This window comes from Genypterus blacodes, unplaced genomic scaffold (genome assembly GCF_046128005.1).
Source record: "Genypterus blacodes isolate CSIRO-AG114 ecotype Tasmania unplaced genomic scaffold, CSIRO-AGI_Gbla_v1 ptg000110l_1, whole genome shotgun sequence".
Lineage (NCBI taxonomy): Eukaryota > Metazoa > Chordata > Actinopteri > Ophidiiformes > Ophidiidae > Genypterus > Genypterus blacodes.
Window position 1 is genome coordinate 108,909 of NW_027466914.1, and position 15,813 is coordinate 124,721.

Genomic DNA, 15,813 nt, shown 5'->3' on the forward strand with positions numbered 1-15,813 from the left:
TCCAGCTCTGAAGACACCCCCCCTCCCACCACACACACACACACACACTCCAGCATCACATGAGGTCTCTGGACGTCAGCTGGGCGGCAAACAAACCCTGACCCTCCAGGCTTTGAGCCCTGAAACAGCAGGAGAGACATTTAAGCCCCTATACTTGATTTCCCTCTGTGATTCTCATTTAAATTGATGTTTTTCTTCTACGATTGTATGATTGGAGCTATTTTCTCTCTCCTTCTCTGGTGGAAAAATTTGTGTCGCAATCCATCTGATGAGTAGAGTGGAAAAAGTCTGAGAGCAGCAAACACGCCACGTTTACTTTTTAACTTTTACGTGCTTCTTCCCTCACTAATCCGCTTTGGCAACACACTGTTCAGCACACACACACATACACACACACCCATGAGGCTGCTGTGTTAAACATTAAGCTGAGTAAGGATCAGCGAGAGGTCGCCTCAGGTAAGAAATCATGTCACATCGCACAGAGGCTGGAAATGGAAACTGTTTATGATTTCCTTCAAAAATCCACCCTGAGGCGCAAAATCAATAATCAATAGTCTCCTTAGAGTGAGCATTAGACCATTATGACTTAATGACATCATCACATTGCTATTTTTGAGAATGTCCCCATATTCCTGTAAAATCTCTCTCTCTCCCTCACACACTCACGCATACATACACACATGACTGAACTGGACCCACTGAGGGAGCGGCCCTGATTGGTCAGGAGCGACACCTGAGCGGACAGCCGGGGGATAACACAGGACGTGGATTGGCTGCTGAGGCCGCGCTGTTTCACAGGCACTTGTGCTGTAACTGCAGACATGAATAGAGCTTTTGTGTGGAAGAGCGTGTCATGTATAAAGACCAGGCTGGATAATGTAAAATGGAACAAAACAAACACACACATGGACACTTCTGCATACAAAAGCACGCCGTCCAAACAGAATCTCTGGTAAAAGGTTTGAGCGTGCAAAAGGCCAAGCCCAAGCTCTCAGAAGCTCAGCGCTGATAAGGAGAAGGAGGGAGCTTATCATGAGCGGTTATGATGAAGGTTATATAAATATCAGCCATGTCGGAATGCGGCGTCGCCAAGTAAACAATCGAGCGGCTGCAGAACAGGAAAGGGAAAGTGATTCTGTTTGTGTGTGTGTGTGTACAATCCTTCATCCCTTTCGGGCGTCACATGAAGGAATGAATCAAGGTGAGCGGCCGACAGCCCAAACGCTGAAGAACAAAGGGGCCCCGGCGAGTGGATTGTGGTGCCACGCCCTCAGGCTGGAGACCCGGGGCCTTTACGGCAGCCTTTGTTAAGCAGCTTGATACGCTCCGTACCCGAGAAAGCCCCTTTCATCTCTCACCGCACCAGAGAAGAGAGATAGAGCCACTGGTAGCGTATCCAGAGCGGCCAGCACACACAGAGGCGGTGGTGGATTAGAGCAGAATGAGTAAGGACGTATGAAAAGGGAGCGACGCTGCGAGAAGAGCTTCTCTAAATACACAGTAGAGGAAGAAACGCACCTGAATTGGAGGCGAATAAGCAAAATCTGTTTCCATCTCAATCAAATCAATCAGAGAGGACAGATTAGAACGTTTCCCTCGCACGGGATCGGGCTGAGGGGAGGAGGGGGGGATTGTCAAGCTTTGGAGTTTGATAGATCAATTTAGCTTCTGATGCGCCAAGCTTCTCTTCTCCTTTAGCTATAATTCAATCCCTCCCCGTCTAACAGCGTAATATACGACACGCTTGATCTGCTATTCATTTGAAGTGTCGCAGCATCCTGCTTTATCTTCTGATGTAGGCTGAGACCTCCTCAACGCAGGAACAGGAGCAGGAGCAGGAGCCAGCAACCCGCCGGTTGCTAGGAGCTATTTGCTATATGCCGAATCATTTTCATGCTTGTTATGCCGCCGCATTAGCCAACATACAACTTTTGATTTCAGCCGGCGCATTAATGCACATGTAACTGTCAGAGCCAAAGAAGGAGTCTAATTCCCCTCTCGCTCTCTATCACACATAATCTCCATTTCTACCATAAACCTCCCTCGTTAACATGATGTAATGTAATATTAATGGTTTAGCTTGTTGAGGGGGAAATGTTAAGTCTCGCTTGTGTTTCTGGCTTGTTTTCATGTTTATAACTCAAACACATCACAGAAACACAGCAAATTGTTACAATACAGTCACCATGAGATTCCATGCATTGAAAGAAAAATTATTGTAACTCTCTTAATATAGGCCCCGCCCCTTTTTAGTCAGTCCTGCCCCCAAATCAGTGTCAATCCCCACAATCGGATCAATAATGCTAAATTATCCACATGGAAACAATTACATTACATTACGGTTATTTTGGCAGACGCTTTTATCCAAAGCGACTTACATTACATTACCACCCTTCGCAGAGGGGGGAGCAATTGAGGGTTCGGTGTCTTGCTCAGGGGCACCTCGGCAGGGGCTCGAACCAACCACCCTCCAGTTCCCAAGCGGAAGCTCTTCCCACTGGGCTACTGCCTCCTTACAGGGGTTTCTCTCAGAACGAGCAGAACAATGCTACAAACACACACAACAAGCTTCTACCTGTGTGGTTCTGTTGAAAAGAACCTATAAAGAAAGTTTTTGAACATTATATTTCCAAGCAGCAACATAGTTAGCCAAGCAGGCTACATAGCGTTTAGCATCAGACAATGACACAGTAGCTGCCCAGGCACAACAACAACAACAACAACAACAGCCAACAGCAGCATTTAAACATTATAACCATAACACTGCCAAAATATGGAATACATTTGCAAACTAACCGTCATTTTGAAGCTTGTAATGTCCTGTGAAGACCCACAGCAGGCTGGAGGTTCCACCATGTAATGGCCGCCAATAGCAATGGCTTCTAACAGCCGAAAAACCAACCAATCACCTTGAGTTAACATTACTCTGTCCCGCCTACATTGATCGACGGTGGTTTCATCCAATAGTAGAGCTTCTAAGCTCTCGATTGACATCTTGGTTGTCCAATTGGACCTTGTTTCCAGGTGATATGACATCAGGCAGCGTTTCAGTCGGCCTGTGCAGCCTGAGTAAAGTAGGTCACAGAGCAGAGACAGTTCTGCCGTAAAAAGGAAGTTATAATAGAAGGTTTAGAGCTTTGTTTCGGTAATTTAATGACTTATAAAACTAATTTTAGCCTTCTTGAACAGCATTCACCACAAAGAAAAGTGCCAAGTGCTTGTGTAGCTTCCCCATGGCCTTACATGGCTCACATTTGGTACAGAGTCAGACAGGAGCATTCGAGGACAAATACATTGTTTCTATGGTGAAATGTGACTCCTGCGGAAGGTTATTGATGTAAAAGGACACCAATGTCATTGTTCATTGAAAAACCGTGTGGGTTTTTACCTGCATTCATTTATAATGATAGTTTTTGTGATTCAACCCATGGAATCTCATGGTGAGGGTGTCTTACTTTCTGTTTCTGTGATGTGTTTATAAAGAGTTACAAGCATGAGAAACAAGCAAAGAATATACAGGCAGGATTTAACATTGCTGCCTGAACAGGTTTTAAACATTTATAATATTGATTTCTCATATATTCTGATTGTTTCAATAGTGATAGCTTGTGTGTGAAGCGTCTCAGCTCACCCATACTCAACCATACACAATGTTTCGCAATGTGTGGCCATTCATAGATTAACACACACGTACACCCTCAAACAGAAAGACACTGACACACATTCACCCCCTCAGACACACACAGACACACACACACACTCACTCTCTCTCTCTCTGCTGTAGGCTTTTATCCTCAGGCACATGGATTGGCAAGAATTACATAGAGAGAAACTTATTCATTTGGGGAACATACACACACTTGGAGAGTCGAGCCTTCAACATATTCATTTTGTCCTGAGGCAGAAAAGAATATTATTGTTGGATTACTGGAATGGAGTAGTAGTTGGGGGCCTCTGGGAGCTCCCTGTAGGTGCACCCTTCCCTCTTTGACCTCCTTTCGCTTTTGTCAAACTGTGAGGCTCTGGCGATTTATCAGGGTTAAACACATGGCCGAGCTGAAAGTCAGGATTGAGCAAATCTAATGGTGTTTTGTGCTGGTCGCCGCGCCGTGAATGCGTCTGAATTGTTGGTTTGAGAGCCACGACAGCGCGTTTATGAAAGGGTCACGAATGAGCCGCGGGGACCAGAATGGAGGAGGAAGAAGCAGAGGAACCTTGCTTTTGACACACTTCTTATCCTGTAAGACACACACACACAACATTGGCACAACGGCAGACATTCACAGATGGAATGAGGGGACAAATGTGACATTTTCAACCCTCAATATGCTTTCACGCCCGACATATTTGGCGAAAAGAAATAGGAAAAGAGCTCCGAAGAAGTACAGCGATGACATTTATATTTACCATTCAGTTTTCATGGCAGGATTGAGGAATGGTGCCAGTTTAAAAACATTTATACAGTGACTTATGTGTCACTAACATGCAGGAGATGCATTCTAAAGCAGTTTTGATAGGGCACACATTAACTTTCAAATGACTGGTAAGTGACTGATCTCCTGTGAATAGCAGAGCAGCTTCGGCTCAGCGTTTGAACACACAGAAAAGTCACTGGTGTGTTGCCACATCTACTTTCATAAATACAGTTATTGACTTTGTGTTAATTAATATCGCCCTCGGTAATTGGGGTATTGTTTGTCTCGGCGTGGCACGACAAATCAGCCGTACAAAGGAGATAAACCCCGGTCTGTTTTAAAGCTTTGAAGCTGAACACTGGATGACGACCAAAAATCAATCCCCACATGGCGCCTTCAGTTCCTCCTCTGCATATCCAAACCACCTCAATAAAACAACACAATGAATACAATACCCTGAGACGCCCATGACACATTAATTACTCCAAAAAAAGTGATTTTAATTAAAGTTAATTGAAAAGCAATGATATCTGATCTCTCTTGTTTTTGTGTGCCAGATTCGCTCCGGGTCATGAACATCGTTTGATTTCGTGAACCAATTTGCATGGGGACTAAAGGACGATTTACCCACTGTGTTACTTTCCTAACAAAGTGGCAGTATAGCAAGTAAATCCATCTTATTCTGAACTTTTTGGGTCAATCTCAGTTGTACATTTGTGTTCATCTCACTTTCACCTTGCTAAAACGCAAAGTGCTTTGTGCTCGGCTTCAATCTGATCTTCGATTCAGTCTGGAGTGTGTTATGCAAGCGTATGTCCACAGTCACAACACGCGCTTACGTGTGTTTTTACATGTCAGCTATACAGTAGGTGCAGCTCTCTTATCATACGGCGGGGGTGAACAGGCAGCTAGGGTCACACAGCTTCTTGCAAAACACATTTCCACGTTGTTGTTAGTCCTTGAAACTGTCTGTCATCCGGGCACTGAACCTTTCCATTTGCTTTATCTCTGACTGACATGCAGGGGCCCTACTTGCACCCTACACACTCCTCCCCTGCAAGACACACCTCCCCTAACCTGAGCTACAGTTCAGCCAATGTGCAAAAAAACACAACATGTTGTGCCACTAACCCCATTTTCCCCCAACATGCCTGAGTATATAAAGGAACCGGTTCAGGGGATTGGAATTTAGGAGTGTGAGGAGTGTAGCTCTGCTGTGCTGGCCTGCAACTTTGCAACTTTTGGAGGAAGTTGCAGCGCTTATCCTGCAGAATTTGAGCGTAAGTGTTTTAGCATAAAAACATGTAAAAGCCTGTACTATTCCAGCAGGGAGCCACAGAATGTCACATGTGTGGATTATAGTGCTGATCTCACTCTATTTGACTAGTTTATGGTGTTTACACTGTAAGATCGCCTTGCAACATTAGATAAACTTCTTCAATAGTTAAGGTGTTTTGCTTTTATGGTCACTGAGGCCCTTGCGTGGATCTTTACACACAGAAAAGCTCCTCTGCATGCAAGTTAAAAGTTTAGTTTAGATACAAATACAAAGATAGTACCCAAAGTAAATAGAGTTCACAGGGTGTTACTGCCTAACACAGCTCTGTTTGGAGAAGCAGACGATTTGTTTACATTTTATTACAGCTTGCATAGCCGCAATCCTACATTTGCACGCAGGTCTCTGTATGTATGCATGTTTATCTCTTCCACATCCTCTCAGCTGGTTCGTGGTAACAATGCAGGCATCTGAGGGTGACGTGTCATAGGCAAAACATTCTGATTTACTGTATGTGACCAAATTTGTGATTTATGAGGCTTTTTTAACGTGTAAATCAAACAAAAATGACCTGAAAAATCATTATTTTGCTAAATATTTTCACTTCAACATGAATATAAGCTTATAATAGTCTCTCCTGGCTCTAATATGTGGGTCTCAGTAGTGATTCGAGTGTGTTTGAAGTCATTTTCACCATGCTATCCCTATTTTCCAGCTTCTTCTTCTATCCCGCTGAGACCTTGTTATGAAATCCTTGCCAGAATGACCGCAGCTCTTCCCCACTTCGCGTGTTTTTCTGTCACTTGACACCCACTTTGTTCTCCTTCTCCTTCTCTCCCCCACACCTACCCCACTTCCAGTCCAGCTCAGCGTGGCGTGTTGTGCGTGTGAGTCTGCCGGACCGGAGGGGTGGCTGGGGTGGCGCTACTACGTCATATCATCCGCCGCGTTCTGATTGGCTGCCGCGTCTCACCCGACACAGCTGTGATTGTTTTCTGCATTGGGAACCTCTCGTCTCTGGTGTGGACAGCCAGGCTCGAGTTAGTGTCTCTCTCTCTCTCTCTCTCTCTCTATCTCTCCCCCTCTCCGTGTGTGTGATGATGTGAGCGAGACAAACGTGATAACAACAAGGAAAGACAACAGCAGCGTCCCCGGGTTTCTTCAGCAGGAGTGAAGGATTCTCTGTGGACCAGACACCGAACGCGTCTGGAGAGCGAGGTAAAGATCCCAGCACACACGTTTCTGGGTTTATCTGTTCGTCGTGCAGAGCTGTATCTCTCTCTATCTCCTGCTCTCTCTAAAGCTGCATGTATGTGTGTGTTTAATGCATCGTTTGTGTGTGTCCTTTAGCTCTGAAGTGCCAAATGCCCAGACTAGAGGACCACTGCTGGACCTGCTCCTGCGCACCGACTGAACATTCACCATCTGGGGCGAACTGGGTGGCATCTAAAGCCGAAGAAATGATGACCATCATCACATCGGTGATCAGCAACGCGTACTGCTCCATGCACCGCGGCCGGGCCGCCAACCTGATCCGCCGGGGTCTGGTCCTCTTCACGGTCGGAGTCTTCCTCGCCTTGGTGCTCAACTTGCTGCAGATACAAAGGAACGTCACCTTGTTCCCCGAGGAGGTGATGGCAACTTTGTTCTCCTCTGCCTGGTGGATCCCGCCGTGCTGCGGAACCGGAGCCGGTGAGTGGACGGGGATACGGGTTAGAATGCCGCAGATAGACGAGCTTCGGTTCCGGGAGCAGCTTGACCCGGGGTTATCCGGAGTTTGCTGCTAAGTTTGGGACAAAGAATGCAGGGAGGGGAGGGGTTAGTGCTGTCTGTGTGTTTTATATATAGACATAGTTGAAAGTAAACCTAGCAAAACGTAATAGTTGATTGTATTGAAATATGGACCATTAATTTAGTGTTGTTGTGTAAGTTTGAGCAGCCGGATGTTATTCTGTAAATGTTTCATTCTGAGTGAGTCACACATCTATCAGTCATGTGTCATAAATCATATGTCAGGTGTGTTTATGTTATGATTATGTAAGATTATTCCAGGCTTTAATAACGCTGGCATCACATTCTGAGGAAAAGAAAACACATTAAGACATATGGTAATGATTCGCGGCTGCTCATTGGTTGCGACACACGACACGGAAAAGGAGCCGCTCGCCCATTGGTTTATTTCATAACGGGTGAGCTGAGGGGGCGGGGCTTTGTGGTCAGCAACCAGGAAGTGGGAGGAAGAAAGAAACGCGCCCATGTCGGCTCCTCCTTAGCAAGTAAACGAAAGTGAAGGAACGGCTGCTCGTTTTCTTCCTTTGTAGTTCCTCGTGGTACTTTGAAGTGTCTCGTGGTACTTAAAGTCTTAACAATAATCACCTTGTCACGTAATAACTCACAAAACACTCCGTTTATGTGCGTTAAGTGACTAATTAACTCGAGTATTGTGCTTAGATACAGTAGTTTAGATCCTCCTTTGTTCCTTCACTGAGAAGTGTAACAACAATACACAGTTTACTTCAAATATCTAGAGGCTGTAGTTTGAAGTTACTTTACAGGCTTTGATTCTACATTCAGGATGAAACAAAGTGATCACTTCTCGTCTTCTCAACACATCCTTCTTCCTACTTCCTCCCTGCTCCTCGCCTCCTTCCTCATTAATGTTCCTTTCCTTCATTCGTTGCATAACTTCAGGCCCCTTGCTCTCTCAGGTTTTGACTTCATCCTTCCCTGTGTTCTTTGCTCATTCCTTTCATTTGTTCCTTCAACCTGACTCAGTAAAAACAAGTCCGAAACTGAAGTTGGATTACATAATTTTTACTTTCAAGTCCATATTTCTTTCTTTTTTTCATCCAATGCAAATTAGACACTAAATATGGAAACTGGTGTTCATGTGCTTTTAATCCCACGCTGCCACTCCACAGCAGGATGTGCAACCTGGCATTTTTCCAGAGTTTCTGCTGATCCGGAGTATAATCATGTCCTTCTTTTCCCCCCTTGTGCAGCCGTGGTGGGTCTGCTGTATCCCTGCATCGACAGCCACCTGGGCGAGCCGCACAAGTTCAAGAGGGAGTGGGCCAGCGTCATGAGATGCATCGCCGTTTTCGTCGGCATCAACCACGCCAGCGCTGTATCCTTTCACAAACTCCGTAGTGGACTTAGGAATAGTGATGTGCTTTTAATTTAACCTGGCACAGGCTGATTCACAGTTACAGGTCTCTCAAATATTTGATTAAGAACCCGTCTTGTTCTGTTTGACTTTTCCCTTAACTCCTCCGCGACAGAAACTCGACTTTGACAACAACGTGCAGCTCTCTCTCACGCTGGCCGCCTTGTCTCTGGGTTTGTGGTGGACCTTCGACCGGTCCAGAAGTGGCTTCGGCCTGGGCATCACTACAGCCTTCTTGGCCACGGTGATCACTCAGCTGCTAGTCTACAACGGCGTCTACCAGTAAGTCTGCAGCAATCTGTAATAACAGAGTCAATGCGGAACAGGGAGTGTCCAGGTTTTGACATTTGAGGAAACAAAACTCGGTGACTGAGCGTGTTGTAACACTGATTGCCGGTTTGTCGTCGTTTACATTCTGGTTTCAAATTACACTCGTGCTCTGAATGAAGACTTTGTTTGTTGTTATGCAGCTGTGAGATCAAAACCGCCTCCCCTTTGTGGGTGAATATCTGGAATGATTCCGATTCCATAAAACAAAACCCGACATGGCAGATAACACTTGAAGTAGGCGCTTACATTTTCCCCCCTAGTTGGGAGCCTCGGATCTCTGGGAGGCCAATTACTCTGCCCTCCCACTAGCCTTAATGGTAGATCATCAAAAACACACAGCTGAGAGGAGGGACAGCCGCTCGCGTTATGAGCTCAGGTTCAAAGGCCGGTAAGCAGTGGATGCCGACTTTGAAAGGAGGGAAAGAAGCGGGAAGATCGAACTGAGATAATTACATTTTCCAGCCTGACAGATTGTATTTTAGTTAGTACTGAACCACCAGTGCTGCCTTTTCTTCTTCAAGCTGCTTTATCTCTGTGTAGGATCGGGTTAGTTTAAGGCTGTTAAGTGATTGATATTGTGATCATTATTGCATAACAATGAGGTGAACCTGGTTTTCAGTTGATGCCCTCCAGCAAAGTTGGAACGCTTAAAAAGGCTCCAACTTTGAGGCTTGTGATTATCTCATGCTTTGCCCAGATTAATGATCGTAAGGTAACATCATGTCTGTTTTTGTTGTCGTTCTTCAGGTACACGTCTCCAGACTTCCTGTACGTCCGCTCCTGGCTGCCGTGCATATTCTTCTCAGGCGGGGTGACCGTGGGAAACATCGGACGCCAGCTCGCCATGGTAACGTCTGATTTCAACCCATCTAACTTACTGTCAGGGATATTTTCTTTAGGGTGAAAATCAGTCCTCAGTCGGCCTTAGTGGAGTTGACGATGTCGCCTTCACTCTTCCTCGTAACTGTGGATGAGAAAGCGATAAGTGGGTCACTCTGCTCTGACAGGAAGCTCAGTCTGCAGGTTTAAATGTGACAAAGAAAACTGACAAAATAAATCTGAAAATCTTATGCAATGTAGCCGAATATTCTGAAGCCCAGATATTTGAGTTTAGGACTAAAGTCTAATATTTAGCTCAACATTTCTCATGTAAACGGCCAAATACTCAGTCAGCTCCGCACACTCCCATTATCTAATGTGTCGCTTGTATTCGGAGAAGTTTGGCGCTTAATATCAGCTCAAAGTATCACTGCAGGTATACCGGCATCTGCTGAACTGCGTCCAAAAGGCATTCAAAGCTCTCCGATTGCTGCAAAGCACTTTGAAGCTCCTCCCCCCCGCCATAATTATCCCATCACGTCGCGGCTTTAATGTCTTCATTAAGCCTCTGCCCAGAAGCTTCACCTCATTCTGTCTGTAAAGTAAGAATCCCGTCACTCCCTCAGTTTGACTCAGCGAAAGCGTGAAAGCAGATTAAGCGTCGGTTGTTTCTCTCAGTCGCGGCCCCCCCGACGCCAAGCCAGTCAGGACTCGGCTGACCGGAGGGTCATTTGCCTCCTCGTTGTTTTTGTTTGCGACGAGGACTGGAATGTTGGCACGAGTCGCTACTTGTGTCGTCCTTCTCCGCGCTCTCTCTCGCTCACTCTCTCGCGCCCTTTTCACTGCAGTGTGTGTGTGTGTGAGGGATCAGGAGCAGAAGACTGAGTGGCTTTTTGTATTCTGTTTTGGGTTCAAGCCAAAAAAAAACAGTTTGGCAGCTCCAGCCTCACAGATTAGCGTTTTATTTATACTTATTAGCTCCGGTTTTGAATTGGAAAAGGATCTAAATAATCTATTGACTGGTCTGTGTGAAGGTGTCAGCACTGATGTAGATATCAGTCACTAAGTGTACAGGGACTCAGCACTCTATCAGACAATCTCTCTATACTAGCAGGACAGATGAGCTTTGTGATGACAGACTCTGACGTTGGTTTGTTCCATCTTCCCTCAGGGCGGCGTGGAGAAACCCCACAACGACTGACTGCTGCTGCTGCTGCGGAGAGGAAACGCGGACACAGAAGTTCACAGAACGAGAAGAAGGCAAGGCGAGAGAAAAAAGACTCAATTTAACGTGCCACACATTGTCTTCACCTCCTCACGGCCAAACGACTCATCCCTCCCAACTCTGTCGTGCTCCATTAGCAGGAAGAACTCCCTCGCACAAGGACAGCGTGTGTGTGTGTGTTCTCCTTCTCTTCTATTTTTATTTCACAAATTTTTATATCTGAAGAGCGCGTAGGTGGATTTAGGATGTGTGTGTGTTTTGGTTTGTTTTTAACCTGAATATTCTATGATGATAAAGGGAAATGTTGCAGGAGTGTTCACACACATGTTCACACACATGTTCACTCCCTCAGAGAAACGTACTGTATGTTCCCAGGTAAACCAAATCGAGTATTTATTTTGAATTACCCCCCAAACCAAATATGTGTATGATTTAAAAAAAAGTATACTGAACATCCTGGAGGATATATTTAGTTTTCTGAAGAATAGAATGGAGACAGGAAATGGCCAGAGGAGTGCCAAGTACCAATATGTAGTATGGATACACAGGGAGAGTATGAGACGTGCTCCTCCCCTGCAGTGTGTTTAGTCTGCATCTGATGATTGTATCACCACATCACCACCAGCCAGCTGCTCAGTGTGTTTAGACTTTAAAGAAAGACACCAAGGTTTTGACAGAATGTACCAGAAATATAATAGGACTCGGCCAAGCGTCTGTGGTTCCTCGCTACGTTTACATGCACCTCAAATCCATTCCCTTCCTGGTTTTCCCATTTCATATTGTCTCAGTTGGAAGCAGGACAGAGATGTGATGTTTTTCTCACACAGCACCTCAATTTATGGATCGTCCAAAAAAAACTGCAAACAAAATCCCGTACTGTATCTTTAGCAGCAGTATTGCGTGCATGTCAACGTACCGAGCGTTCAACCAAAGATTGAGTTCCACTGCGGCCCCCGTGATTCCCATTAGATTCCCATGTCTAATGATTTCCCACTTTGACTTTTGTCTGTAAACTGGTAACGCTGGCGTGGGAGCGTGCAGCGGGCTGAAGGAGGGGGAGGGGGAGGGGGAGGGAGGGGACATTATTACTTCACTTTGAAGATTTGCAATCTGTGATTGCCTGTTGTATTATAGAATGTAGTGCTTTTGTCACTATAACAGTTTAGTTTGACCATTTGTACAAACATAATGACATTCTTGCTTGTATGTATAATGGCTTGCCTATGTAATCAGACAGGTATTACCCTGCTAGACCTACAGTGTGTTAGTTAGCGTGTGGGGGTCTAGAGGATTTAAGTGCAATCAGCATAAACATGAGCCGATTCTTTTCTTATTTATTATTTCTGACGATGGCTTAAATATATACAGTATAACTTGTAAGTTTATGCAGTGTGGATACTTTAAAACAAAGCAATAACATCTTTGTTTTTTTGCGAGCGAGTCAGAGTCGGCGTGGACTCGATACCAATGACATCATGAGAAACACTTTGTGTCAAACTGTTGTAAGATCTCATTTAGTAGCATTATAGAAGGAAACCTGATTTATTTTTTTAATGCTCTTTCTTTCCGACGGATCACACTGGGGCCGGAGCGCCGCCTGCTGGTGAATCTGCTTACATTCAGGTGTGCAAAACTGAAGAGGAAGCTTTATTTTTGAGGTGGTGAAGCACCTTTTTGTTTCAATGTTTAGAGTTTGTGTCTCTGATATTTCAGCTATGTATCAATTTTGCTACTTTGGATTTAAGTGAGAAATAAAAAAAAAAAGACCTGATAAGGACGCACGTGTGTCTCTTGATTGTCTCACCTTTATGTGAAGGTGAAGCTCCTGATTTGCAGGTGGATCTCCAGGACGTTCGTGAGATGTGGTTGGTGACTGGATGGAGCTCGGAGAGGAAGGGAAGATCTTGGTCAGCTGAGGTGGTTCGGGTCATCGAATCAGGATGACTGGTCCTGCTGGGATGGTGCCGGACCCAGAACACGAGGGAGTGATCGTTAACCTCATATGGCCTGAGAGGAGAAGGACAAGGGGGGGGAGAAGGGACATACGGATGCTGCAAAGGGCTGATATCAGGTCCTGCACCTCCTTATCTTCCCTCGCAGAGACACAAACCTCTGTTAGATCCCTTTATTCGTCTCTTAATTACGCTTACAAAGCAGATGCCTAATTGCTCGACTTGAGCAGATTGAGTGAAAACAAAAGGGCCCTTGCTATTTATTTGGATGTCAAATGCACGGGCGGCTCAATCCCCGAGGTTCCTGGGGCTTTCCGGGGTGCTGCTGCCGATGACGACGGCGTTTGTTGTGTCTGCTTGTCACGGCTGCTCTGAATAGGCGAGGACGCTCCTTTTGTCTCGCCGTCCCTGTCAGTCTCGGGGGGCCATTATAATGTCTTTGGCTGCTTCTTCCCCTTACTCCAGGTCTGCGGGTGTCCCTCCCCCTAAACCTCAGCACGCACACACACACACTCCCCTCTCATCCCCTGTGTTTCATAGGGATCATGAGGAACTGCCCCCCCGCCCCCCCTCCCCTGCCCGTCCCTGCTCCGTCTCTCTTCCCCTCTGCTTACACGTCTTTCTGGAGCAGACTTCTATTTATACCTAGCGGGGGACTGACAGTTAACCTTTTGCACTGGGGGACATTTCTGGGAGAGGGGCCAATGTCTGTGTATCCCCCCCTCTTCTATCCATCTATCCATCCATCTATCTATGTATGGTTTTCCATCCCCTTCGTCTCCGTGACAGGGCAGTGATCCAGCGCCACACGCCACTCCGCTCCCTGTCTTTGCGTCTCCCCCTCGCTCCTCCTGCAGAATAATTGGCCAGACTTCAACCTCCTTTCATTTCCAGCCATGGCAAACTGAAAGACTCCATTAGAGCGCCTCCCTGTTGCCAGAGATCTCTCTCTCTCTCTCTCTCTCTCTCTCTCTCTCTCTCTCTCTCTCTCTCTCTCTCTCTCTCTCTCTCTCTCTCTCTCTCTCTCTCTCTCTCTCTCTCTCTCTCTCTCTCTCTCTCTCTCTCTCTCTCTCTCTCTCTCTCTCTCTCTCTCTCTCTCTCTCTCTCTCTCTCTCTCCCTCCCTCCTCTGGGCGAGTCTGGCCAAATCAGCTCTATTGACTTCTGCCCTCTATAGAGCTTTGATTATTCCTTTGAAATTTCTCTTATTGTGCCTCAAATCGAAACGCCGAAACTTGAGTTAAGCACACATCAGTCAATCAATCACTTATCAATAGACAATACACAAACGTGCTTAATTTAGTGAATATTCACACAGTGTCCACTTAATTAGATTCACCCAGACATCCGATCCAATCAGCTTTCCTTTATGTGTTGAAAGGTGTTTCTAATATTTTGACACACACACGAGGCGGCCAGAATATTAGAAACACCTTTACAACACAATACAACACAATTCAAAGCTGTTATATTGGAATACAGGTGTACCTAATAAAGTGGTCGCTGCGTTTTTATCTCACACTTCAATCTGACATTTTGACAAATCAAGCATGTGGAAAGCTCTAGAAATAATTGATTCATTGTTGATCCATTTAGCAGAAGAATTGTCTGGATTTGACAGATTATGTCTTCTGCTGCGTCGCCACGAAGTCTCTCAGGCGATGTTATACACACACACACACACACACACACACTCACATCTCCACAAATGTTCGCTTTGATTCTTCCTCCCACTCTAAACTGATCATTCGGTCCTTCCGGCCGGGGATCGACTTGAATCTAAACTACTTGTTTTGATGTTGCAAAGTGAAATGCGGGCCTACGCAGCTTCACATTTGTGCTCCGGGACTGAAAGTGGCGGAGGAGTGAAGAAGATGAAGATGGGAAGAGTGGAGAGTGAATCAGGCAGCATTAGCAGCAGATTGCAGAGGTGGTGCTGTCTGCTCGGCGGTGATGGTTTCTGTTACCAGCAGATGACAGTGTTTATCCTCTCAGCCTGTGTGGACATTATAACTGTGACATCTGTGGACCCCTAGTGGCGGGACAGGAAACTACACCGCCTCACAGGGCCTGATTTGACCATGCAGATGCTTAATGAGAAGAAAATAAGGAGATTAGATCGAATGAGATAATAAAACACCACATAATAACAATACTAAGTGTGTTTACTTGATTTGTTTGTTCATGTATGCAAAGATTGTATAAACGCGATGGAAAACAAAGCCTCATTCCTGCTTAAGCTCCTTCATAATGTCTCTTATAGCCACATAAAAACTTCTTTTTAAAGGAATAATGTATTCAACAGTGAGAAAAATACGATTCGTGGAATATTTATCTCACATTTCAGGGAGCAGCGGAGTTGCATGCATGATAGAAAAGGTCAACCAAATGAATTGAGCGCCGAGAAAATCAGTGCGCACTCTTATTTCTCTGCCAAAAGGTCCTTCAGTGGCATTAATGTCCTGCTCCCCCTGATATATAATGAAAGATTGTGTGTGTGTGTGTGTGTTTGAGGGAGAGTCTTAGCATGTGTGTGTGTGCGGGCGTGCGTGTGTGTCTCGATTAGGTCTACTGAGTCTTCATTACACCAGAGCTGGGTCCAGTCCTGTCCTCTGCCCTCGCTCATTGCCGC

The 15,813-nt window shown here is 45.6% G+C and overlaps 1 protein-coding gene and 1 long non-coding RNA gene across 2 annotated transcripts in view; one reads left to right on the forward strand and one right to left on the reverse strand.

Moving 5' to 3' along the window:
• The window catches only part of LOC143009073 (uncharacterized), a 31,751-nt gene extending 28,877 nt beyond the window's left edge, over positions 1-2,874 (reverse strand). Inside the window, exon 1 of the long non-coding RNA XR_012964655.1 lies at positions 2,797-2,874. This is a non-coding gene — a long non-coding RNA (uncharacterized LOC143009073). The remainder of the gene's footprint in view (positions 1-2,796) is intronic.
• A 2,670-nt stretch (positions 2,875-5,544) lies between these two features.
• On the forward strand, positions 5,545-12,798 carry insig1 (insulin induced gene 1). Its single transcript, XM_076161102.1, has 7 exons — positions 5,545-5,695; positions 6,552-6,909; positions 7,042-7,383; positions 8,694-8,818; positions 8,973-9,139; positions 9,935-10,034; positions 11,178-12,798. Exons 3-7 carry the CDS (start codon positions 7,056-7,058, stop codon positions 11,205-11,207), a joined length of 750 nt encoding a protein of 249 aa, XP_076017217.1. The 5' UTR covers positions 5,545-5,695; positions 6,552-6,909; positions 7,042-7,055; the 3' UTR covers positions 11,208-12,798.
• Positions 12,799-15,813: the final 3,015 nt, after the last annotated feature.

What these genes read in the sequence shown, in the direction of transcription:
- insig1 (XM_076161102.1), top strand. Translation starts at nt 7,056, where the DNA reads ATGCCCAGACTAGAGGACCACTGCTGGACCTGCTCCTGCGCACCGACT. An exon ending in GTCTACAACGGCGTCTACCA is followed by an intron (nt 9,140 to 9,934) that starts GTAAGTCTGCAG and finishes GTCGTTCTTCAG; the next exon opens with GTACACGTCTCCAGACTTCC. An exon ending in TCGGACGCCAGCTCGCCATG is followed by an intron (nt 10,035 to 11,177) that starts GTAACGTCTGAT and finishes ATCTTCCCTCAG; the next exon opens with GGCGGCGTGGAGAAACCCCA.